At 51.6% G+C, this 25,468-nt stretch overlaps 5 protein-coding genes across 5 annotated transcripts; 2 read left to right on the top strand and 3 right to left on the bottom strand.

Moving 5' to 3' along the window:
* Positions 1-273: 273 nt before the first annotated feature.
* Positions 274-2,514, top strand: PpBr36_08668 (uncharacterized protein; the record flags this gene model as incomplete). The annotated part of the gene is made up of 5 exons (XM_029895796.1): positions 274-768; positions 864-1,005; positions 1,069-1,274; positions 1,348-1,774; positions 1,844-2,514. The coding sequence occupies 5 exons, from the start codon at positions 274-276 to the stop codon at positions 2,512-2,514; spliced, it is 1,941 nt and encodes a 646-aa protein (XP_029747057.1).
* A 231-nt stretch (positions 2,515-2,745) lies between these two features.
* On the bottom strand, positions 2,746-5,238 carry PpBr36_08667 (uncharacterized protein; the record flags this gene model as incomplete). The annotated part of the gene is made up of 1 exon (XM_029895795.1): positions 2,746-5,238. One exon carries the CDS (start codon positions 5,236-5,238, stop codon positions 2,746-2,748), a length of 2,493 nt encoding a protein of 830 aa, XP_029746664.1.
* A 2,427-nt stretch (positions 5,239-7,665) lies between these two features.
* PpBr36_08666 (uncharacterized protein) lies at positions 7,666-9,667 on the bottom strand (the record flags this gene model as incomplete). Its single annotated transcript, XM_029895794.1, has 2 exons — positions 7,666-8,777; positions 9,139-9,667. 2 exons carry the CDS (start codon positions 9,665-9,667, stop codon positions 7,666-7,668), a joined length of 1,641 nt encoding a protein of 546 aa, XP_029747055.1.
* A 6,697-nt stretch (positions 9,668-16,364) lies between these two features.
* Positions 16,365-16,893, bottom strand: PpBr36_08665 (uncharacterized protein; the record flags this gene model as incomplete). The annotated part of the gene is made up of 2 exons (XM_029895793.1): positions 16,365-16,426; positions 16,671-16,893. The coding sequence occupies 2 exons, from the start codon at positions 16,891-16,893 to the stop codon at positions 16,365-16,367; spliced, it is 285 nt and encodes a 94-aa protein (XP_029747677.1).
* Positions 16,894-22,933: 6,040 nt separating this feature from the next.
* On the top strand, positions 22,934-24,726 carry PpBr36_08664 (uncharacterized protein; the record flags this gene model as incomplete). Its single annotated transcript, XM_029895792.1, has 3 exons — positions 22,934-22,973; positions 23,035-23,171; positions 23,251-24,726. 3 exons carry the CDS (start codon positions 22,934-22,936, stop codon positions 24,724-24,726), a joined length of 1,653 nt encoding a protein of 550 aa, XP_029747676.1.
* Positions 24,727-25,468: the final 742 nt, after the last annotated feature.

Genomic DNA, 25,468 nt, shown 5'->3' with positions numbered 1-25,468 from the left:
TCACTAATAGAACCATCACAGACGAGTCTTGGTGGCTGTTGTTAGTCTTTCATCTTACTTCTTCCATTTCTTCAATTTCATCTACCCTGTCACAGAAGTGGCATTCTTTTGCGTTAGATTTTCCCCAGGTCCCTTGCCACAGCCCAAGAACTGTCCACAGCCTTGCGTCTGCCTCTACTCAGTAGCTTGTTTGGATTTTCTTTTTTTTTTTTTTTTTTTTTTTTTTTTTTTTTTTTGCTGTTTATGGACAGCTGACTCTGACCCGGTTGATCAATGGGGGAGGTGGCTCCCCCGCCCAAGGCCGTGACGGCAGGGACAGACCCCGAGCTCGGCATCACCTATGCCCCTGAGAGCTCGGGGTCGATCCCCAGCAAGACCGCTGCGAACCCGCCACGGCGGTGGAAGAAGTGGCAGATCTATGCGGTCAACGGGCTCGCGCTCGCTGCTTGCTTGTCCGCCGCCATCGCCTTGGCCATAAGCGAAAAGATCAACTCGGATGTGAGCATCCCGGAACAAATATATGTTGAAAGCGTTTGCGGACCACAGAGAGCTCTAACACCAGGCGCGCCGGACGATTGCCTGCAGATGAGCCTCGACGGGCCAATGGTGGACCTTAATTATACAACCTATGTTGGCACCACTCGGAAGAGCGGCATCAATGTCTTCTTGGGGATGCGCTATGCCGAACCACCATTGGGCCAGTTGAGGTGGAGGGCTCCGATAGAGCCAAGCGGTGATAGGGACGGTCCTGTTGCTAGGGCCAAAGCAGTAGGTTGCAGCATTGAATCCCATGCTTGTTTACACAGCCAGCGCCAACGGCCATTTTATATGATGCCAGCATGATCTGACAACATGTTGCTCAGTTTGGCCCCATTTGTCTTGCAACTGATGCAGCCTTTCCGAATGACCAGCAATCCGAGGATTGTCTCTTTGTCAACGTCTGGGCCCCTGACAATGCCACAGAAAACTCCAAGCTCCCCGTCTGGCTATTCATCCAGGGAGGAGGTACGTTCCCTGTGCCAAAATATTCATCTATGAGATTACACACGCTCACACCCCGTCTATCAGGTTACACCTCGAACTCAAATGCCAACTGGGACGGCGAGGAGGTCGTGAAGCGGAGCAACAATAGCATAGTCTTTGTCAATTTCAACTACCGAGTCGGCCTCTTTGGCTTCCTTGCCAGCGACCAGGTCAAGAAGGATGGCGAGCTGAACGTGGGACTGCTTGACCAGCGGTTGATGATGAAGTGGATCCGAAAGCATATTTCCAAGGTAGGTTGAAGAAGCTGAGCTCTTGGAGTGCTTTCCAAGAGGACCAGGCTGACCCAACACACCTTTTTTTCAGTTTGGGGGGGATCCCGACCACGTCGTTATTTCGGGCCTCTCGGCAGGCGCCGGATCGGTTGCGCTCCAGCTGGCCGCGTATGGCGGTCGCGACGATAAGCTGTTTACTGGTGCCATCGTGGAATCCATGTTCTTCCCCGCCCAGCCATATCTTTCCGAGCTTGAGTGGCAGTTTGACCGCCTGGTTAAGGGCGTCGGTTGCGACGGCGTGTTGGACCAAAAGATGGCCTGCCTCAGAGAGAAGAGCACAATGGCTCTCCAGGCGGCTAACAAGGCGTCGCCTTTCCCGGGGAGGACCCAGCCTCCGCTGCCCCTCTTCTACTGGACGCCGTGTATCGATGGCGATCTGATCAGGAAGCTACCGTACGACATGTTTGGTGAGGGAAAGACCATAGATGTTCCCCTGATGATTGGAGCAACTACCAACGGTGAGAGAGATGAGTCCGATGTCCCGACCCCGTTTTTTTTCACGCCAAGCTGACATGTTGCTGTGCAAGAGGGGTCTGTCTTTGCCGCAAACGCCGAGACAAAAGATGAAATGTTTCAGTTCCTGAACAACAACTACCCCGGGCTGCGGGAGCGGGACCTGGATGACATTGGAGACCGCTACCCGCTAATGTCCTCGCTGCCCCAGCACAGGCCATGGTTCCCATCGACGTCCAAGGCCTACGGTGAAGCAACATTTATCTGCCCCACGGTCAATGTGCTGGACGACGTGTCGTCCAATTTTCCCAACAGCAGGAACAAAACCTGGGCTTATCGGTACAACGTCCAAGATCAAGATGCCTTGTCCCTTGGCCTTGGTGTTCAGCACACGGCCGAGGTCGGCGCCGTGTTTGGTCCGGACAGCGTCCTCGGCCAGGCACCGGCCAGCTACAAAACGTACAATGCTCCGATCGTACCCGTCGTCATGGATTACTGGATATCTTTTGTCAAGACGCTGTCGCCAAACGCACTCAAGAATGCCGACGCGCCGATTTGGGCACCGTATGCAAGCAGGTCTGGCGCAAACAGTTCGGACGCCACGAACGGCACACTGGGGGGCAATAGCCACGCAAGGCTAATCTTGGAGACGAATAATACACGCATGGAGCAGGTTCCTTCGGATGAACTCAGCAGATGCCAGTTCTGGAAGTCTCTGAAGGATCGCACGCAGCAAAAGCTCTAATCGGACCCTTGCTGAATTCGCGTCTGGGAACAAGTCCTCTATATTATGAAAGTCGTTGTTGGTTAAATGATGGGCACTGTTTTGCACCGGCCAAGGAGCAATAGAACTTGGATGAGGACGCGTCCCTTCAAACATGGGCTATGCATATAAATGATCTTAGACTTGCATAGATCTAGATTTTATCTTTTTGTTTTTTTTTTCTTCTTGATCGAGCATACAACTTTTGGATAGCTAATTATCAATGCTCATTGCTTGCCTGCTGAACGCAACGGCAGCCACCCGCTCACCTCGACTATTCCACAATGACCGGCAGGGGATGACCGCACATGATTCGGCCAGTTGGGGAACGGAAGCGAGTGATGCGTCGAAATAGAGGAGTTGGTAATCATTTGGCTTTTGCTCGAGGGGCGGAGTAGAATCGGGTCCGCCCACAGTCGCAGGTTGTGAGAGCGAAAGCATCACAGACCCGATGTCATCCGCAAGAGACTCGGCAGCCATAGGCGTATCTCCCAATGCGACATCACACTTGATAGCCACGCAGGTGTGAACAAATCCTGATTCCCGCATCTGGACAAGAGTCTGATGTGCGTCCCAAGACCTTAACTTCGGGTCAGAAGCCTCACTCGACGGCGACGAGAGGCTGCGCAAAGTAACACTTCGGGCCTCGAGATTTGAGAAACCAGCTTGGGCATGCCACTCGACATCCGATTGGCGCGGGAGCTCCTCGACCTCGGCCAGGAAGAAAGGAGGAAGGGTGGTCACGGATTGCACTGGTTGGCTCATAGTGCTTGGCTGATTGATGACTTCGAAGTCGGGAAGAAGACAGCCGCTCTGGTCCTGCTGATCCTTGTAATCCATGAAAGCTGGATTATACTTTCGGTCCCAAATGTCGGGGCCACTGTCGTCATCGCTTGCATCATCACCATCTCCCCCGACATCGTAAGTCTTCGCCCAGACCGTGGCAGCAGCTATCGCTTTTCTTCGGGCAGTGTCGATATTGTCAGTCTTTGAAACATACGCCACGGCACTGCTCCACCACTGTACTTCCTTGTCCTGGGCTATCCTCCAGAGATGCTGTAACGACAGTGTGGCGTTCAATGTGAAGGCATCGAGTTCGGTTTCTTGATCATCAGGATGGGGAAGTTCCATAGTTGCAGGGACAAGGGGAATCTGGCCGGCGATGAGAACTAGTCTAGGACCTGAGGCCGGTGACTGATTTGATGTTACTGCATCATCACCTTGATGACGGCTCGTATTGGGCTGTGCAATGACATTAAGGGGCAATGTTATGGCTTGGCTGTAGGGACCAATGTTGGCCGGTGCCCAATAAGAACGGGACTGCACGTGCAGGCCATCCCTCACACTCGTGTCCATAATAGCTGGGTTTGGCACATCCAAAACGGACAAAGAAATGTAGATATCGCACCCCGGAGGCAACAGATCCCCACTCGATATGGTGACTCGAGAAGGCGGGTTCGGTGCTACAAAGAGAGAGCCATATGCGGCGTTGACAGCAGGAAAGTCAGCCATGCGTCGTAGAACGATAGTTGCCGAGATTATGTTGGTGGCAGACATTCCCCGCGCGGCCAGGCGCCCACGAATCTTATCCGTGATGATTTGAGTTTCCTCTACGACAGAAGAGGCAGCGGCCGTCCCCGCCACGAAATTCCACTGCTCCAGTCTGGAGCAGACATGGCCGAGCGTCTTGCTTCCAGGCCAGTTATCAATGTTCTTCTGGTCTGGGCCCAGGCCAGATGCTTCACTAGACGCCCTGGAAACGGCTGCCAAAATCCCGGAAAATCGTTCGTCCAGCAGCTTGGGAAATCTAACCAGAGATCGAAGCTTCTCCAGTCCTCCATCACTATCATCTTGGGCGGTCTTCTCCACAACCTCGGCCTTGGCTATGCGAAGCCACGCGGTGCCGCCGCCTTCCTTGATGATCCGCTTGTCTTGATCTTGGACGAGAATCTTCTTTTTGAACAGACACCCGGGTCCGTTAACAACCAAGGTCTCGAACTCACCACCTTCGCCCAGCACGGCGCCATCTCCGGCATTCCCGCAGCCGAATCGAGACATGGCCCTGACGAGCCTCGCAACGCCCTTGGGGCTAGCGACGTCCTCCCAGAGAAATTCTTCGTCCAGGCCGCCGCTCGCAACCTTGACGATGCGCGCCTCGAGACCCGCAGCCGCCATATCGCGCAGTAGGTGGGCGCCGTCGTCGCCCGGGACAGGGCCAAACGACGCAGGCCCCGCGATGGCTGGGTACTTCCAGAGGTACGCGAGCGGCACAAGCCCCAGCCTCAACGCCACAGACTCTACGCGCGTGCGTTGGTAGGTACTCAGGATGGCGCCGGCGCAAACAGCGTTGGCCTCTGGGTGGGCAGCCATAACCCTTCTCAGTAGCGGGACCATGCTCTCGGTCTCGTCCTCATCGTGGTGCGCCACAGACCCTCCGTAGTCCCTCCTCGAGTCCCCGGCGCCACCGGTGATGGCGTGACGGTAGAGTGGAAGCCCCGTGGCGTCTGCATACAGCGGGATTACTTCGTGGCCGACAGTCTGGTACATGAAACTGTTTAGGTCGGCGTCGGCATTGTCAGCCGAGAGGGGAGGAGGATGCAGGTTAGCCAGGGCCACGACCCGATGGCCGTTAGCAAGGCAGTGCAGCAGCGAATAGAAGCTGTCCTTGCCTCCCGAAATAAGGGCGATGACGTTGAGCGAGGCCATGGGTACCGTGTGTCTGGGTTGAACGGGCGGCTGTGATTGGGTCAAGAGGAGAAACTTAAGCTGGAAGGCCTTCGAGACTAAGGTACCTAGGCTTGCTAGGTTGTTCTGTCTAGTTGGACTGAATGAGAGGACTGCTCAGGCTCCCAACGAATAGACTGCGTCAACCACACTTTGGCTTTAGGTCTCGTGGGATCTTGTCTCTGTTTTCCCCTCCCACCACTGCAAGAAGCCTTGCGCTTGCTGTGAATCCAGGCACTAGCGAATGCCAAATGGTGTTCCTGGGGTCCGCGCTGGAGGATGCTAGTGCATAGGCGCAAAATAAAGCGTCGCGCTTGGGGCAAATCGTGGCGGAAGAGTTTGTGCACCGGCTTGTGAGCCGTGGGACGGAAGCGTACGCGATTCGATCAGTGGGAAAGTGAGCGACGGGGCCAGTCGGGAATTCCCCGCCGAGCGCGTGGGGTTGGCTGCTTTGGTACGATGGTTCCTGCATCATGAATGAGCACAGAAAAAATGAATGGATTGAGGAGAAAAAAAAAAGAAAGAAAGGGAAAAAAGAAAAAAAAGAAAGATAAAATGCCAAAAATGAAACATAAAAAGGAAAAATTGTAAAGAAAAGCAAGATATGTGACAGTGGCAAACGACAAATAAGCAATTGTTGACCGAAGGGGGTAAATAGGCTGACAAACATGATTCGCTTCACTGAAGGCCTACGACATATGTCTGCTATAGTGTACGTACAGAGTAGTACTCATCACACAAGTGACTTTGTGAAGGGTATCAATGCACCCAGGCACCATTTCAGGAAAAATACCTCACAGGTACCTAATCTGATCCCACCTGATCTAGCTTCATCTAGATTCTACCGTAGGCATTTGTCCCAAGGTACCTTGAGTCGGACACGTCTAGTTATTGACGAAAGCAAGGCACAGCCGACATACGCAATCAGATTCGACGGCCCCTGCGCCAGTCTGGCGAAATCCCACAGCCTTTTGGGCCAAAAACCAACAGACAACCACACACCCCCCTATACCTTATACGGGCCTAGAGCGGAATGCTTTGATTTTTTATTTTTATTTTTTTTTATTTATGGGTGGCACTAAAATCAGGGTCGTCTTTTGTTTTTTTGCTCTACCGTAGAGGGGAGACAAAAAAGTACAATCCCAAGCGCCCCTCCGGGAAACCTATTCAACCCGAATAGGCCCAAGCGTTCTTCCCAAAAGAAGATTGAGAGGCAAACCCGCGTACCCACCTGCAGGCCAGACGGCGGAATCCTTTAGTGTGACGGCGACCGTCTTCAGCGGCGTCAAGATCATGTCTCAGTGCCTCGGAGGACCTGGATGGGATTGAATTGATGATTTGCCGTTTATGTCTGAGTGGTTGTCGTCATACCATACCAGTGGGCTGGGAGTGATGATGCTGCGCAGGCGCGGGCACTCACACACACACCACACACCAACAGCCTGCCGTACTCATAATCTGCTCGTAATCTCGGTACGGCTGTGCGTGTCGATCATAGTACTGATCCCGATCCGGACCGCAATATTGATCCCCTATCGACTTTGAGATCTTGATAAATATTATAGAGACATTGGTAGAAGGCATGTCGATGCGCCAATTCCACCTCGTCATACGTCAAGGTAGCAAGTCAAATACGATAGACCTTGATGGATACATGCTACAATGCTAGCTGGATATGTATAGTGAGAAGCATGTACGACAAGCAATGTGCACTCCCCGACGTCAACTTTGTTGCAAACTAACTTTGGAGTCAGTTGCGTGAATGCACCCATGTGAGTTACGTATGTTTATCTCGGCAAACGCACGGCGGCAAATGCATCCCACCCATTTCAAAGCAAACAATTTGCACGCAAAGAGTCAAAAGTGTGAAAAAGAATGTTAACCAATTGGCATTTGGGCATTCTGCTCAGTTATGAGTTCAAAGTTCAAAGCTGTCCCGCGTCAAAATCAGACGTCTGTTGTTACAAGAGTTTACACTGCACACAAAAAAGTATCCATCCTCCTAGTACGCAAAGCAAATTCCACTTTTTTTCGCAAAACCGCCGCCAGTGTGTGAAAGAAAAATCAAAAAAACCCCAATTGATGCCCGCCGGAAAAGAAATACACTATCGCCATGGTGGTATCCCGTTTGTTTCCCCATTTGCAAGATTCTTGTCAACCCTAGTGATACCCATTGCGTTTGCCCTCCTCTCGCCGACAGAGAACTAGCTCGATCTTTGAATGGAGGCAATGGGCGATGAAGTGAATGTAATATGGTTTCAATTGCTGTGGTATGTGTGTTGTGTGCATGTCGTCAAGAGTCGTATCGGGCATAAATGTCGAAAGGCCCGCGTCGACATTCCATAATCGTCTCCACTAGTTCCCGCAAACTCTGTGCGGCAAGGGCTGGTGAGTTGCCATATGCCCTTCCTAGTCGGCTCGCTTGCGCTTCCTCTCACTGCCGTCATCCGAGTAGTCACTAGCACTGCCCGGGACTTCGGCGGCGATCTGGAACAGCACCTTGCCGTACGAGTTGTAGTCGGGGAGGGTGGGCACATTAGGAACCATCGAATACATATGTTGTGGTGGGTGCATGTAGCCGTTGGCGGCCGCAGCAGCCAGATCCTCCTCACCCATGATGTTGAGAGGAATGGCGCCCGAGCCGTGGGTGCGAGCATGCTGGGTCAAGTTGTCCGAACGCGAAAACTTCTTGCCGCACTCATTGCACTCAAAGGGCTTGTCCTGGGTGTGAAGGGAGCGGTAGTGGCGCTTGAGGTGCTCTTGACGTCTGAAGCGACGGTCACACAGCTCGCACTTGAAAGCCTTGGACGGGTCCTCAGTGAGAGATTGCTTGCGACCGCGGCGGCTGGTTGGCGCCGGAAGGCCGGTGCCGTCAGAGTTGGTCGATGCTCCAGAATTGCTCTTAGTCTCCTCGTTGCTAGGCGCATCGCTTGACTTGGGCTGTTGCTGCTGCTCCGAAGAGGGAGCGGCAGCGGGCGACGCAGACTCGTTGGTGGCAGAATCCATAGTGGGGCCACCGCAAGTACGTTGACGCTTGCTCTTGTGGCAGTCGTCGTCGCTGGTTGGGTGGGCAATAGGAAGGAGCGGGAAAGCCTCAACGTCGTCGAAGTTCAGGCTCACCGCGTCCGAGCTAGCACGAGTCCTGGTGCCCTGAGCGTCCGATTTTGAGTCGTCAAGGTTGACGAGTCCCTTGACAAAATCCTCCTCGGACTCGAGCTCAGAAATGGCGTCCCAGGTGGGAGCAGCTTGCGGCGCAACAAAAACGAAGGTGTTGTCTGGGTGAGCAACAAGGGTCTCGGTTGACAGGCTCGCAGGCTCAAGCCCCAAAGTCACGTTGCCCACAGTCAAATTCCTAGGGTCACAGAAGCTGGTCTCCGAGCTGGTAAATGACCGGGTCTGGGGTACGGGTGAAGGCGAAAGTGAAGGGCAGGCAGAAACTGCGGGCGCAAGTTCAGGCGAGCATGAAGATGTGGGAGCAGGCCTCAGATTTTGCTTGCTGTGGGTGACATTGTTCAGGTAAACTGCGCGGGGAGAAAGTTTAGTTGATTAGCGCCTGGGTAATCCCAAATTTGTGGTGCCAAAAAAGCAGGCATATGTCGAGTTAGAAGGGATGGCAGGCCAGTCAAGCACTGAGCAAAGTGGGGCCAGAGGGACGTGCAGCTACACTACAAGAACCCTGAACCCCGACAAAGTTTGTGCGCACTGCTGCCAGCTCATACCACACGCCTTTGGCTGAGATGAATACTGTTCATGAAGCAATGCAATGCAAAAGGCTAACTACACTTTTGCGTATTGCCGAGAAGTTGAGCGTGTGGTTTGTCCACCGCATTCACCAAAGGCGCAAAAAATGAAATGGGTCGAATAAAAAAAAAGTTCTCTTACCAGGTGTCATCGGGGGCGATGCGCAGCTTGACCACTCGAGCACTGGAAAACTCTCTGGTGAGTTGACCTCGGGCTTGATGTTCTCGATGCTATCCAGACCAGAGAACATGGGGTTCATTGGCGTTGACAACATGTCACAGCTCTCTGGGCTGCTGATGACGCTGCCTGAGCTCGACAGAGGAGGGGTCGAGGGATAGTAGATCCCGTGTCCCTGATGCCTCCTGCCCTCCCAGTCGCAAGCCTCGGTCTCCAGGACAATGTTCGACCTACGGCCCATGGGCTGTGGCGATGCCATAGGGGTCATGGCGGACGGATAGCTGGTCATGGGCATTTGCTTCATTTGCTGCATGGCGGGCTGTGAGCAGGCGGAGGCTGGCTTCGAGTAGGTCGGCGTCGAGGGGACCATGGGAACTGGTGGGTAAAAGGTCATGGGTTGCTGACTCGGGAGGTGTGCGTAGTGCGCATGTTGTCTGTTGTCGTACTGATATTGCATCATGTACATCGGGTGGGCGGCCATCATGGACTCCATTGTGTGTCTATTGTCTCTGTAAAAGGTATCAGCATCTCCAGGTCTAATGCACGAGGCGCATGAGCTGTGATGAAAGTCGAGCAGGGCAGAACATACTACTCTCTTTCGGGTGAGCTCGTCTCCAAGTTTATGTATTAAGGCAGTGTCGTGTTCTCAATGCCGTAGTGTAGTGTATACGCAAGGTAGATGAAGTAAGTCTGTTGGTTGGTTGGTGCGGCGATGGCCTAAAGATGGATGGTCGGTTCTGTCTGGAGCAATGAGGGGACGACAGTGAGTGCGATCAGACTGTCTTTAGACTTCTGGGTGTATAGCGATGTTGTACATATGCGAGCGTCGATGGCGTCGATCCAGGGTGCGTTGGTGTTTACTCTTCTCTAGCCTGAAGCTTAGACGTAGGAGGCAAAAGTAAAAAAATAATAAAGACCTGGAGATCAGTTGAGGGGGCGGACGTCGGCTAGAAGTTATATGATGATGATGTTATGTATAAAGGAAGGGCCTAGGGTTTCCAAGTGGAAGTCCTAAAAAAAAGGTCGAAAAGGGAACCCAGAAGAAAATAAGAACCGAATCGGAAGCGAAGAAAGAGAGTAAATGTACCTAGTCAACAAAACTTGTCGATCGTTAGACCAGAAAGGAATGTGGTGAAGGGGACCGTGAGGAGGATAAGTACGATCGCTCCCGTCGACAGCGACGAGGGCGAGGTGTTGAAGTGGAGCGTGGGGAGACAGATAGGCATTACCCAGTCGCCCGCTGGTTGCATTTTCGCAGGGGACGGGGTACCTGACGACTGACACTGACAGTGGACAAGAATCCTTGTCGACAGGGACGCACACCCAACCGGGCCAGGCACACAACACCCACACCCACCACCCATATCCACACCCCACCCACTAGCCGACAACGTCGGTTCCAGTCCAACATGGTCCAGCAGTAGTGAGGTGTGGAGTTGAGGTGGTGCAGAGACTGGATTTACCCTAGCCTAGGGTCTACCAGGAATGGGGGACTTTACTTGCCCATAGCCTATCCACATCCACCCCACCCCATTGCATGTCTCACCAAAGCTGACAAGGGCACGGTGGATCAGGAACGCTACGCTGGATGGTGGTCAGGGAAGCAAGGGAGGAAGAGCATGACCCGCTGCCACCAAGTGGTTCCTACTGGGTTGGTTGTCAGGAATGTCTGTCTGTCTGGGGCAAAGGAACAGTGGGAAAAAAAAAAAAAAGAACAAAAAGAGATTCGACAGAAAAACAAAGAACGATAAAATAATTGATAAACAAGAGAGAATATCAGACGGGTGGGCACGCCGACCTGGTATGGCGCAGCACTTTGCCTATTCTAATTCTGGTCAGGACCCTCCCGGAAGTACCGGCGGGCACCCATACGCCTTTTTTTTTTGTCTCTTTTTTGCTTTTTCCTCCATCCAGTCAGTACCCAAGAGAATGCGGATTGGATGGATACGGTAGAACAGCCAGGCGACACAACGGGTGGGAAGCCCTTGGCCGCCTCGTCCCGTCGTCCAGCGGTCCACACAAATCCCAGTCGCGGCTTGCCACAAAGAATACTGAAGAGAAGCGGACCCTTGCTACCGTCAGGACAGACTCGTGGAAACAGCCACAGCATGCATTAGCTGGCGTGTCGTTCTGATCTAGTCGTAGGTAGTGGTGGTGACCTGTCAAGCCTGCCTATCCCACAACAAGAGACGAATAAGACGAGATGACAGCCTGACGGCACTGTGGCAGATGCCTTTTGGCCTGCAGTAGCCGCCGTCTGATGAAGGCGGCGCGATGATGACCGATTTGTGACGAAGTCAATTCAGAGAGCGATCTGGAAGCAAGCGCTAGATAGTTACGCTAGACAGCACGGGGCGAGTAAGCCGGGCGGCGTTCATTCGTGGTGATGGGCGAATGCCCACCCACCCAATCTTCTCTCGAGCTGGCTGACCCGGTCTCTTTGGACTACTGGTGACAATTCTTTTTTGGCGAGTGTTACCAACCAGCTCGAGATGAAGAAGACCATGATGGATGTGGATGGATACGAAGGCTGACCCGGCATTCTTTCGCCTGATTTTCCTGTTTCTCTCACATAAGGGACAGAAAATCTCGTTTGCCTTTGGTCTCCCGGGGGTCCGGAACGTCTAGAACTTCGATTTGGGGCAATTGCCCAACTTCAATCTGGCTCGGCTCCACTGCAGTTTGTTGGTCGTAATCTTGCTCGGAAAATAATATTGTAACCTCTCGACTGAACATGCCTCAAGTGCGAGTTACTCCCCCACTCAGGGTATTTGCCAGGTAATTGGAGCACATGTGCGGTGCACAGTCCGTCCATGGATTTTTTTTTTTTTCTTTCCCTTCGAGGCACATGTCTCTTACATGGCGAACGAGAGTTTGTTCTGCGTTGCTATTTTTCTTTCCCTTTATTTTTGTTCTTTTGTGTCTCTCACTCGCATATCTATCTGGTCGCTTCGCACGCTTCCACGTCCAATGATGAATGAGCATGGGCGTAGTGCATGCATAGATCCGACGCTGCCCCCACCACCATTGTTCCATCCTTCACATTTCTGTCGTCTGATAGGATGTTTACCACAGTAGATGCAAAAAAAGCAGAAACGACGAGTCCAAACTTGGTCCTGCAGCGCTATGGCCTACTGCAACCCAGTGCAGCCATTTGCTGCCTCGTGGTGTTGTAAAATATCCAATAGCAGATGCAGACGGCCGTTTACTTCTCGAGCTGCATGTGCCGTTGGAACGACGGAACCTTTCTCGTGCATTTCCAACGTATCGCGTTAAGCCCAGAACGAGCCGACTGCCCCACTTCCAATCACTGGCTACATATGCACTCCAGCTGCTATTAGTGGAGGCAACCAGCGGTGCTATGCTGCGCACCTCATTCCTCCATCCCATAGTGCGGTAATATGCAAGGTACGAAAAGCACGCCTATCGATGAATGTGGATGCAGTCGAATGCAGGACAGCAGAGGGCGGAGGGGGAAGTTGTGCAGTAGTGGGCAAAAATTAGAGTCCAATAGTCAAGACGGATCCGCGGTGATGCAACGTCCATCTGATCTTCAGCGGCTCTCTCTCGACTTTGATTCTATTTGCAGGACAACTGAAGAGCTCCATGGTCAAACTCTTTCATCCGTGGACAAGGCTCCAGATTGGGGCCACAAGCCGTACATCGCAGCATGGTTCTCGTTTCGCCCTGCGTGCCCAGCCCCGAGAGGCGAGAGTAATAGACTTTGTCGCTATTGCAATTGCGAATGGTGCGAAACATTCAATTATCCTCTTTTGTCCCTCTTTCTTCTTTCTCATCCGTGGGTTTGTGGTGAACTGACGGGTGGTTCCTGTTTTCCTGGACCCTCCGAATCAATGCATCATTGCCGTGTTTAGAAACTCTCTGGCGACTGGCGGCGCAGCCGGTTGAGGTTTGACTGCATGAATCCTGACGCCCCCCATCCCGGGGCCACAAGACCAGGTCCATCCCCACTAATATTGCCTTCAGGTTCATGCCTTCGGATCTTGCGTTGTACAATACAGTTTACCTGACAGTAGAAACAAGCGGCATAGGACAAACAAAGGACTACTTTCCCATTCCTAACCATTTGCCGACGTCCCCCATCCACGCATCCAGGGCCTGTCAGGAATTATGGTGTCAAGCTTACTGGCTTTCTTTCAGTCTCAGCCCACTGATCGCCGTCAACCGAAAATTTGCCGGTCGGCGGTGCTGACCATGGATGATGCTTTTTTTGAAAAGCTGCATACGAAATATGCAACTCGGTATGGCCTTGGCATGCTAACTTTGGGTTACCTGTCTGTGCCTTTTTGCTGCAACTCGCTAAATCGCTTACCAGTAACCCCTTATTTCTTTCTTTCTCTTTTTTTATGGTCCCGCTGTATCGTCCACACATAGCAGGTACAAAGTAAGGTACCTGGACCACCAAAAACAACGTTTTCTACAGATAGCACCATCAGTGTGTGCCATCGTGTTCGAGCCAACCGCCCATGGATCGATAGGCTGTGGGTTAGGTGGCAATCAATGAGAGCTGGGCGACCTGAACCCACGTCTAGCAAAATAGTCGTTGAATGGACCTCGGACCGGATTTGATTGATTGAGTGCACACCCCATCCCCCTCCCTTTTCGCATACTTGCTCGCTTACGTTACATACCCAGCTTCTGGCACCAATCACTGGATCTGGCGTAGAGTGATAAAACATAATGCCACAGATGAGCGCACGTACCTAGACTATGCCGTTAGCACCAGGGCCCGCGTGACGAATGCGGAGATGCGATAATATAAGAGTCTGAAATAAAGTAATGTGCCTAGATGCTAGCTGGGCTGTCGCGCTGGGAGCAAATGAGCGAACCTGACGCTCGGGCGACTCATGGTGTCGGCACTTTTTTTTTTTTTTTTTGCTCGAGTCAAAGTGTCAATGGCGCCTACAGCGAGCAGTTTGTTTGTTGAGGCGAACTACCGTGGTTAGCACGCTTGCAAAGCGCCACGGCTCAGGGTTCCGAAGCGGCCGGCCCGGAGGCGGGAGGATCTTGTCAACAAGCCTTCCTCAGGCCAGTGCTTCGCCTCCAAGTCTACCGGTCAGCTATTACAGTCTCATATGGCGCCTCCCAAAAGAGCACGCCGCCGCTTACTAGTCTAGAGAACAATTGATCCAAGTAATTCAGCTCAAACAATTTTTACCTTACTCTTTGGTGTATTGCGGGCATTTATATGATCCAGCAGGCAGCTTGCCGACGACCATTCTTGTATTTGGCTAGATATGGGAAAGGTCAAGGCTGGGCCCACCGTCCGAACTTTCGCATCAACAGACTACTACTGTGTCCGTACAGTAGTATGCAAATCCAGAGACTATCGCATCAGCCCTGTAGGAACTTTGCGGTTTGATCTGCCGGCGAGGTCCCGGTTACTACTGTACATAGATCGCAGTATGAGCACGATTCACGACTCTCGGCCTGCCTGGGCCAGGTCGGCCTGGCCAACCATTGGCCCCTGGATGCTACTGAAAATAGTAATCATGACATATCGTCCACATGGGCCTGCCTGTTTATATGCTGTAATCGACCAATATTCTGACAGTTGCCCACAGTGATTTTGGCATCGAATCTCGGGTTTCAGTTAGGAGTTGGGCGGGGTTTTCAGCGTCAGGCACGCGCGGCAATAAAGGATGTGCATGTTGGCATCTCCGAGTGGCGACTGACAGTTGTTTCTCCCACTTTCAGGTGGGCACTGACTAGGTTGGCGGTCTTCAGCTGCTGTTCTTTGCCTATTGCGAAACGACTGACCTGGTCGTCCCTGGGAATTCAAACCTATTCGGACCCGGCATGGAGTTGGGATTGGGTCGAGTCGGTGCCCTAGGTTCGGCTTGCGTGGTTGCAAGAAAGCTGATATCATCCGACCAGGCCGGCCTCCGGTATTTTCACTTTTTTCGGTGCATGTTCCGAGAAGGGCATGCTCGCCGTCCGGCGCAGGTTTCATGCTTTTGTGGCGCAAGTGTGGTCTGACCAATCAGCCAATCGATACTCTGTCGCATTGAGTAATGATAGGACAATCCCACATAATTGTCCGAAGCCAGGGCCTCCTAATCACTCTGTCTGCTGTACCTTCCCAGGATGGAGTAGATCCACATGTTTATCCCGCAGCGGCGAATTTTGAACCCAAGCGCTCATGCCACCAACAACTGTTTACTGCATGTGCCGATTCGTTAATTATTATTACTTTTGCTTTTGCTTCTCCCTTATGCAAGATGTCAAGTTTAGCAAGGTAGCAAGCAATTCTCCATGTTCACGTTAGTTTTCAACGCCCCGTTATATCGGCTCAGTCGCCCGAAAACGGCAGCTTCTCCAGGCTTTCGAATTCAGTCTGAATGTGGAGAGGTACAGCATCCACCCGGGTCCTGGCGGAAGGGAATCCGTAGCGTTGGAAAATGGCGGGGGTGCTTTTTTTTTTTTTTTTTTTTTTTTTTTTTTTTTTTTGCTGTTGGAATCAAATTCGACTGTGCCTGAAAATGTACATGGTTCCAAGCGGCCCGAATCCGCGGTTTCCTGCCCTGCAGGATCAATCACAAGAAATTCAGCCAAATTGTTTCCAAGTTTCTGGTCACACCACCGGTGCCTGGCGTCATGCAGGTACGGGTTTAGTTTCTAACGCCAAACATGCATGCAGGAAGTTGGGATGATTGTCAAAATCACAAGTTCTAGCACGCACCAATCTTGTACGAACAGCAAACTGCAAGGGATATGACTGTACAAACAAGGTGAGTGAGTTAATAATATTTGTCTTATTGGAAAGCATATAGCCGTACCTTTGGTCAAAACTTGCACCACTTCTCACCGACTGCGAAATATTCATGCGGTCCCAATTTTGCCTGCATAAACTTAATTCCCTATACCGGTATTTCTTCCAGACCCTCCCCGGGGGCCCTGGTATCTTATCTGCGGGACCCAGAGGCCATATCGACGGCCACACCCAACGCGGACCATCAGGGTTGAATGGGAGCCTGATCCCGGGCCTTCAACCCTGCCCCTGCCTTCTGGGCCTCCTCACCGTGGTAGTATTGAAGTCAGAGCCTTGTTTGTTGGCAACCCTGTCCGGCCGCGAATTAGCGATCTACTACTGTACTGAGTACTGTATGTACTCGCCCCAAGGTGTCATTCGAGCCCAAGGGTACAATGCAACAAAGGCCCAGCCGAGTTCAATTGCCGTCACCGAGGGAGCTGATAGGATTTGCCACCATAGGCTCGGATCTGCCCTGGTCTGTCTATATAGGAACATAGACGAGATTTCAGCAACGGTAGGTTGTCCACAAAGAGCATAGCTTCAGTCCAATATGGGGCTTGGTGAGTGTTCTTTCGCTTGGAAGAAGGTTGACGGGCCGGGGATAATAAGACGGTTGATCAAGGGAAAAATAAAAAGAAGGTCTTTTGGGGAGAATACCGCAGCTTCTCGAAGGAATCCACGTCGCATGCGCTGTAACGATCAAGTGGGCCATACGTCTTACTATTGGTATGGAAGTTTGCGATCAGGTCTGGGAGTGAGGAGTTCCTCTGGTCTGGGCTCCTTCCTTCAACCTCCTCTGCAACCTTTGTGCCCCACAAACCCGCCCTGGGCGCTCCCAAAGCAGAGTAGAGTAGAAGCGCATTGTTTTGCAAGACTTTCAGGCCTGCATCAGTGTCTTGAGTGTCTCCCCTGGTCGGCTTCGTAGTGCCGGACACCTCTCCCATCTACGGTATCTCATCAAGTTTACCTCCGGCGATGGAGTCGTATTGGGTCATAGTATCAAATACTACCTCATCAGTGCTACTGTGCGTAGTAATAACAGACACGATGTAATTGACTCGTACCTAAAGGTGGTTGGTAAGTTCGGCGGTCGGTGAGGAGAGGTTGGGTAAGCGATTGATTATCCATCAAAATTGCCTACCAAGGTATGAATCGGAAACCGGGACAGGCATTGTTGCACTGAGCTTCTCGCGATACCTGGGCACACACGGACTCTCGTGCACACAGACATAATGGACACACAGATTTCGCCTTACGCGCAACTTTGTTCCTATTATTGTTGATCTTCCAAACGTCCAAGCCACCCGCCCGCACCGGTCAAAACATGGTCTTATACCACCAGCCTCTCAGCTGTCAAAGACTTCAAACGACAAAATTCGCTTGTGTTCGGATGTGGTTCGTGGTTGGGGCCCTTTGAAGACCCTTGCTGAGAAAACATTGGGCAAGTCAATGCGCAGATTTAAAAGTAGGGCTGTCAGCAAAACACTAGCGACAAATTCAGATGTCAGTTATCCAGTTGAGAATAAAATATAAAGGATTTACATATATTTGTACAAGTTTGGACAGATCTTCAAGGCACCTCCTCTTGCTACTGTAACATTGTACAGTCGGGTTACTCTCGTTTGCTCGTCCTCTGTCAGCCCCTCTTTGAGTCCCCAGTGATTGACGGGAACCCCAGTTGGCGACCCAGATAGTTATGGAGGCCGAGTATGAAGGGTTTTCTGTTTCTGATGGGCGAAAATCACACACGGGAGTCCTCTAAATCTACGGTGCCGAAATAACCAACACGCTAGACACGGTTCGAGAACTAAATTACCGCCTAGCCTTTTCTTCATCAGGGCTCCAGACCGTTACCAGTGGGGGATGATACCCAATGGTCCGCCCGCTTTTTTTCTTTTCTTCTTCACCCGGACAGTTCATCAACGGCCCGCGGTCTGACCCTCCAAGGGTACCCGGCCGCTGTTGGTATTAACAAAACTGAGTGGTTGACGTGGCCGCTAAACCCATAAGGAACAGGCTGTGGTATTCTTTTCCGCGTTGGGACGGGGGTGCAGGGCTGCCTGTCTCGCCAAGCTGTATTTCCACACCAATTGGGCTAGGGGCAGAACCCTTATTGACCAGCATCTGGAGCCATGTGAAGCTCGTCTACGTCGTAGAAGAATCTCATGGGCTTGTGTTACCATTCGAGTTTTTTTTTTTTTTTTTACAGTACAGTACAGTGATTACAGTCCGTCCGTTACTGAGTCGCTGAACGGCTGATGTGGATGCGATTCCTCTTCGGCTCTTGTGGTGACTGACTAACCAGAACGGGATTGTAGCCCTGAAGAAGGTAAAGAAAATGAATAGCAAGAAGAAAAAAACCCGGATCTTTGCCGGTTTTCGTGTAATGATTGCCACCCGGCTACGTTGTTTTAATTATTTTTTTCGTATCGACAATTGGAATTGATCCCTGGCTGTCCACTACGACTCAGGTCTTTGTCGTTAGAACTTCGGAAAGCACGTGCAGTTGGCAGTTGGTAGCATATTAAGACAGCAAACATCGTCATTTTCCATTTTGGCTGGTCCAAGGTCTTCCTTCATCGGACCGACTACCATGGATAAACTGGACAGAACGTGTGAGACTACCGCAGGCAAGATCAAGAAGGCAAAACCTAACTTGATTGAGGAACCCTGGTCCTGACGCTAATGCAGGCACAAGATTACTTACTCCGCTCAAATGGCCTTCTAGAATCCAAGGAAGGGTTCAGGGCCAGAAGAAACAGAAGAAATGAGCCGCCGAGGTGAGCCACTTCGGTACACCTTCCAGAGCTGGGGAAAGCAATGCAACAAAGACCTTGGTTGGGACAGGCGATGCCTGTTAAGACTGAATTTACGACAAGCACTATGCTGGTTTGATGGACCGAACACGTCTTGAGAGCTGTCAAAAGGCCTTTTGTATCGGCTATTGCACCATGACAGGTTAGACGGGGGAATCCCTTCTTGCTAATTGATTTTGGCTATGCTTTTCCTTGCTTGACCACCCTACCTTGAGTTTTGTGCCCTTGACAAGGCAAGAAAAAAAAAAGGTCCGCTGCTGACAAGGAAACAAAAGTCGGGAGGACCTTGTAAACCCCAGAGCAAAACATACCGCGCCCATAGCCATCCGAACACCGTCCCCTCTCCGCGCCAGCTGGAGGCATAAAGTTGCTGCCCTGATCGGCGCATGCCCCGTGATTCCACGGCAGTACCTACCATAAGCATGTGCAGTACTACGGCTTTGTGGGCACACCTGACGAATTTTAAAGGCAGTAGCCGCGTGGATGAGCACAGGCAGCAAGGATTGTATAGCAAGACGTAGTCATGTGCATATATATGTTGATCGGTATACCACCAAGTCGGCCGACCTTACCGAATTAATGCCGTGGTCTCGAATACGGGAGCAAGTAAATCAAACAACGTTATTATGCACATCGCATTTGTTTCCTATCGAGGCCAACCTCAGTGCCGGATGTTTGTGAGGGACACTGCATACGTATGCATCACGATATTAGTATGATCAACTATGTCGGTATTACAGCTGACCACACATAATTGGGCGGGTTCTGCCCCCGTCTTGCCATTAAGACTACGTGGGCAGAGTGGATGATTGCATTGTCGGGAAATCGCCGCTGTAGCGTAACAAACACAACCTCGCGACGAAAGCGACGTTTCTAATCTGGTTGGGGCGACGGGGACCTTTCAGGGTTGCATCCGTCAACAAGCGTGAAGGGAGAAGGTCCTTTCAATTGGTGTTTTCTGTTCGCCTCCGTCGCACTCTCTTTTTCGTTGATAAGATTGGGTGGAATATGGGGCGATTGCTGCTACGTAGTGTCGGCCATACAACAGTTACCGTCGGATAAACGTATTGCACCTCGCCCTGGGCTGGGGTGTTACCATATTCTGCTACGCCTTGGCCTCAATATTTGGGCCCTGAACCTGAGCCGAGCAACGGGTTTGGATTCCGGAGTGCGAGAGTGGGGACCAAAGACCCGGCATATTTATGGGGCGGGATTACCACGGTTATTTTAGTGGTACCTAATGGAGTCAAAGCCACCACCAAAGTGCTATGTTATTCGTTGTTACTATGTAGTAATCTTGACACCAACTCCCACACAGACGTCTTGCCCTTGTCTTGCCGATGTTTCGACTCCATTCTGGAATGATTGGAACTCCACTACTATGGTAGTCAACCAAGCCAACCTCGTAGACCAGTATCGTGTACGGTGGTATTAATTTGTAGTAGAGGACGATCTCTGGTGGGCAAGCGGGCTATCATGGCCTGTTGTTGTAATTGACGGTGGCCAGATTGGTTGATACCCTGAATACCAAGGATACGCTACCGAGTGTCCTTGCGTAGACTTTTGAAAGTAAATCCGACCGCGGTAACAATGAATCGATGCAAGCAACGGTGGGTCGGCAATGTCGAGGTACTACAGCGCTCAAGAGTTCCTTGTCGAGAAATTGCCTGTCGCCCAAGAATCCGTCCTAACGGCTTTAACATCCCAATGCGGTACGGCAAGACGGGGGTGTATTTGAGGGCATCGTGTGGCTAACTACACAAAGTTTCTGCCAAGCTACTTTGCGCGCAGGAATTAAGAGTCATTGGCCATTATAAACGTTAAAGCTGTATAGACAGGACAGGCTTTGCATTCACACCCCCCAGCCAAGAGCACGCTGAACGGTGTGGCTAAGCAACAACGATTTCGTCTTATGCCTGGAATGTCCCGAACTGGCCTGTGAACCGAGCGATCCCGACCCCATTGATGCTAATTTCAATTGTCAAGGTTACCAGCATTCGCACGTTTACGTTTGCCACTTTATGCTCCCAGGAACATCCCCCTCAAGACAGCCCTTGCCTGTCCATAATTGGACGGATTGGATCGTTGACGTGTGGGATTTGCATCAGCAAAAAAGGAGTAAGAAGCCTTATCGCTATGCATTTTCAATGCCTTGCGCAGTGAATCGCCTACGATGTGCCTGTCCGAATTGCGGGGTATTAGGGTTTGAGGTAGACCAGCTGAGTGATTTTTCCGAGTTTGTGTGTCAAGTATGACAGTGGTGCGCGCGCGGTTGGCGGCTATGAGGGGACGGGGCAAGTGGGAAGCGGAGGGATCAGTCCTGCAAAGGATCCGCGCGGCAATCTCAGCATTACCTTCTAAATTACAATCCCACCTATGTCAATGTCATACGTAAGGCTGCAAGAGGGTAGACAAGGGAGAATTCTCCTCAATAACAACGGACCACAGCAAAAACCCGCCCCCGCCACCGCCTGAGAATTGCATGATGATGCAGTCCTCGATAATCAAAGAGAAAGGCGGTGCGGTGGCAACAGAAACGCACAAGTGACATCGCTTGCCCCGCATCGTCTTTCAGCCTCATATATAGTACTGTGGGGGGTTCGGGGCCTTTGACGTTGTTGGGCTGATTTTCAGATGACAGTCTTGTTTGTTGCTGTCTTGCTGTCAATGCGAACGACGGTTATCAATATTTTCATATCAGTTGTGATGGCTTCGTTGTTCTCTATGTGAACACGTGAGGTCAGGCTTGCAGGTCGAGTATGGAGTAGACTTCGCATGTACTAGCCATATTAGACCTCGTCATGTACTGTCCAGATTTGACCTCGCATGTACTATCCGTATCAGATCTAGAACTGCCCAATTGAGCTTCTGCATGCGAACTACGTCCATGTGCTACTAGGTACAGCGATGGATATTGTGGATTATGTCAATGGTAGGATCTTCCTTGTCCACTACGTAATCGATCTAGACTTACGACACCCAAACTATCATATGTCATGAAGCATTAGGAATCAACCTTGTTGCTTGCAGTACGTTTTCTTCCCCGGATACGAGGCCTTCGTGTTAGTAGAGTAGATGGTATTGCAGTTGAATGTTGGTTGCCTCCATGTTTTTCGAGCTGGTTTTTCGCGTCGTTGCATGCGGCGACGGGATTGGGTGGTTTTAACCGCGGCCACTTTTATGCAATGAGTTCCCTCAAAGTTGGAAAGCTGAGCTGTCAACCCAGAGGCAGAACAGGCCTGCACAGGGGTGACTGGGTCACTGGTAGATCTTCTGATCAAACTACCTAGGTACATACTTTCTTGTCGGGTCAAGGGACTTCTTGGAGTAGTGATTTGTTACCGGTTCGCGATTAGACCTGCGTTTGGCGACAAACAAACAGGCACAGCCTCATTCTTCTCCATAGGGGGGAAGAATTTAAAAAAAGATCAGCGCTCAAGCAACGTCAACATCCGTACCTTGGCGGCATCGCCAGTAGCCATCGCAAGCTGCAAAAAGGTGGGGCGGGGGACACAGCTTTGTGCTGTGCCTGTACGGGACCCATTTTTGATTCGCTGGGCGGGCTGAGACAAACGTCATCCTGGCGTGGGATAATCATCAGACTGGATGGACGACGCCCTCCATCTTTCCTTTGACCAAGCAGCCATGCAAGACTGGATTGCAGAAAAATAACCCCGAGGCTGCGAGAATTCTGTCGGCTTTCCCTCTAGACTTAGCTGCTGCGCGCCACAACTCTTTTGCATCCATCCCAAGGTTTAACAGCCGCGGCCCGATACAATTTGCCCGCCAGTTGTTGAACCGGGTTGACGTGTACGTACGGCTGTGGGGGAAAAAAAAAAAAGGGAACCAGCAAAACCACATGCCAACAAATCAACCAGCCGGTCGTTCAATCAATCCCAAGCGGCGACTTGCATAGACTTACTTCTTCTATTTCACCCCCTACCCACTGCTTAACATTATTTTGCTGTTGTAATTCATACAAAACATACATACCCTGGGAACGAACTGATTTACGAGATCCTACGGACCTCAACAGACTCCCCCGCAGCATAATTCTTATCGGGGCCTCGTATTCCCCTTGACAAACCACACGCGGTGCTTATCCACACATCTTTTCAACTGCACCGGGCCGCTTATCGCAGCCATCTTCTCTGTCGTCACAACCACCATGGCGACGATAGATGAGACCCAGACCCATGTCCAACTGAGTGAGTGAAATCGCCGACAATGCGGACAAACAAGCATTAGGTTTTAACTTCATCACCACAGACGCTAAGTCCAGCCCAGACGCACCTCCGCAGCAAACAAGCGAGGGCAAGGAGCAGTATCCAAGCCTTCCTCCTGCCCCGCTCCCTGACGTGGACGGCAGCTCCGAAAATGGGCATATAGCCGCCGACGCTGTCCTTGTTCGTAACCGCGCCTCAGGCTCCCTCGTCTAACATCAGTAAAGAGGGAATGTTAATGCTGACTACCGGCCATGATTAGCCGCCATCGGATTCGACCGAGCAGCCATGGAACAAGGTAGCTAGCGGCGACTTCATCCATGAAACCAAAATGTCCAGTGAAGACCAGGTCAACCTTGCCAGGCCCGGCAGTCTACCAACACCCGACCCGAGCCGTAGAGGCAGCAACACATTGGTCGGCAGCCCGCGTCAGGCTGACGGATTGCAAATGCTCATGGACGAATTCGCAGATGATGAATCCTCAGACACCTCGTGGGACATTCAGGAGACCATTCAGAGTCGTACACAGGCATTGGCTGAGAAGGACCACCGGGGCTTATCCTCAAAGCAACGGCGGGGCAACCAGGCCAACGCGGCAGGCACGGTAACTAGTGCTAACGCTTGGTTGCCGGCTGGCTTCGATGACGACCTGGACGAAGTGACGGGTGCTGACGACGAGTTCGAACCCACGCGCGGGAGTCGCTGGAGAGTAAGGCTGGCGCCTCTGAACACTCCGATCCATCGCCGACTGCAGACCTTGATGGTTCTGCTGCACGTCCTCGGCATGGGAATCACTTTCAGCTTTTTCTGCTTCCTGTGCACGCTTCCCCTGTTTTGGCCCATCGTCATCGCCTACCTTGTACTCATTAGACTGTCAAGAGCTGGATCCGATGGGAAGACAAACCGTCGTATAGAATGGCTTCGTAGGGCTCGCTTCTGGAAGTACTTTGCCGATTACTTTCCTGTCAGACTGCACAAGACAGCCGATCTACCGCCCACCCGCAAGTACATCTTCGCGATTCATCCACACGGAATCATCTCGTATGGCGCCTTTGCCTCCTTCGCCACAGAAGCCCTCGGCTTTTCTGAGAAGTTCCCCGGCATCACAAACAGTCTCTGCACTCTGCACGGCAACTTCAAGACACCGTTCTACCGCGAGTATCTCATGGCTATGGGTTTGATCTCGGTTTCGAAGGAGTCCATCATTAACACTTTGATGACCGGTGGGACCAATGGTGAAGGCATGGGCAGAGCAGTCTCCATCATTGTGGGCGGAGCGCGAGAGGCACTCGAGGCCTGCCCCAAGACGATGCGCTTGATACTGAAGCGGCGCGGCTTTTGTCGCATGGCGCTGCGCACCGGCGCTGACCTTGTGCCGGTGCTCTGCTTTGGTGAGAACGACCTCTACCAGCAGTGGGGCCCGCAGGATCACCCGCGCTTCCGTCGCCTGCAAATGAAGGCTCTCGCATACCTAGGATTCGCGGTCCCGGTGTTGAGGGGAAGGGGCGTTTTCAACTACGATTTTGGAGTCCTTCCGCAGCGGCGGCCGATCAATGTCGTTGTCGGTGAACCCATCAAGGTCGAACAGTTCCGGGGCAGTGGTAATATTGAGCCGCGTGTCGAGGAGTTGTGGAAGCTATATTGCCAAAAGCTTCAAGAGCTGTATGACCAGAACAAGGACGTATACTTCAAGGATCGCCATGAGGATATGATCATTGTTGACTCGGAGGAATCGTGAGATGCAACCATGGAACGATTTGAATAGGTGATACTTATATGTTCCCTTTGTCTTGTTCATCGATTTGGTTATATCATAGTCTGTTGAGCCCTTGAATACTAAATACAATTGCGTCTTGATACATCCATGATCCCTAGAGATTTCGGAGGTATGGACACGAGGATGGAATCGCGAAGTGAACGAGAGCATTGGATCCTCATAGTTCTGTTTCGTTTTCATGATGTGCAATAGGTACTTCACTTGAGAGCTAAGGGGCTCGCACGATAGCCCATCAAACTTGGTTGATATCCTTGAAGAAGGTATGCCAGACATCGTGTATAACATGGTTGACTGTAGCCAACATCTTCCCGGATAATGCTCGTGCTACCCTCCCTCCTGATCCTCACAGCTGGACAGGATTTGATACGATAACACTGGTGTATTCCAGAATACAGAGAAGAACTCGGCCAAGAAACAAAGCAAACGCAATCAGGTTGGGCCAAGAGCAAAAGCAACGCGAGAGCTCTAAGCTCCTAAGTACCGGTTTAGAAGAGAGCTTGAACCACCAGAGCCCTTCCCTTTTTTTCGAGTTCATCATCAATTTCAACCTATTAGCGCATAACGCAGGGGACCTTTTGCTATTCTGACAAACCGAGGAGTTCCGCAACGGAGGAAAAAAAAAAAAAAAAAAAAAGGGAATAAAACAGAAAACGCAAAGCAAAATAAACGGTTCGCAGATTTCAAAATCACCTTGTCCCATAAC

This window comes from Pyricularia pennisetigena, chromosome 5 (assembly GCF_004337985.1).
Source record: "Pyricularia pennisetigena strain Br36 chromosome 5, whole genome shotgun sequence".
NCBI lineage: Eukaryota > Fungi > Ascomycota > Sordariomycetes > Magnaporthales > Pyriculariaceae > Pyricularia > Pyricularia pennisetigena.
The sequence above is the reverse complement of the archived record's forward strand: the minus strand, read 5'-3'. Positions and strand labels throughout refer to the sequence as shown.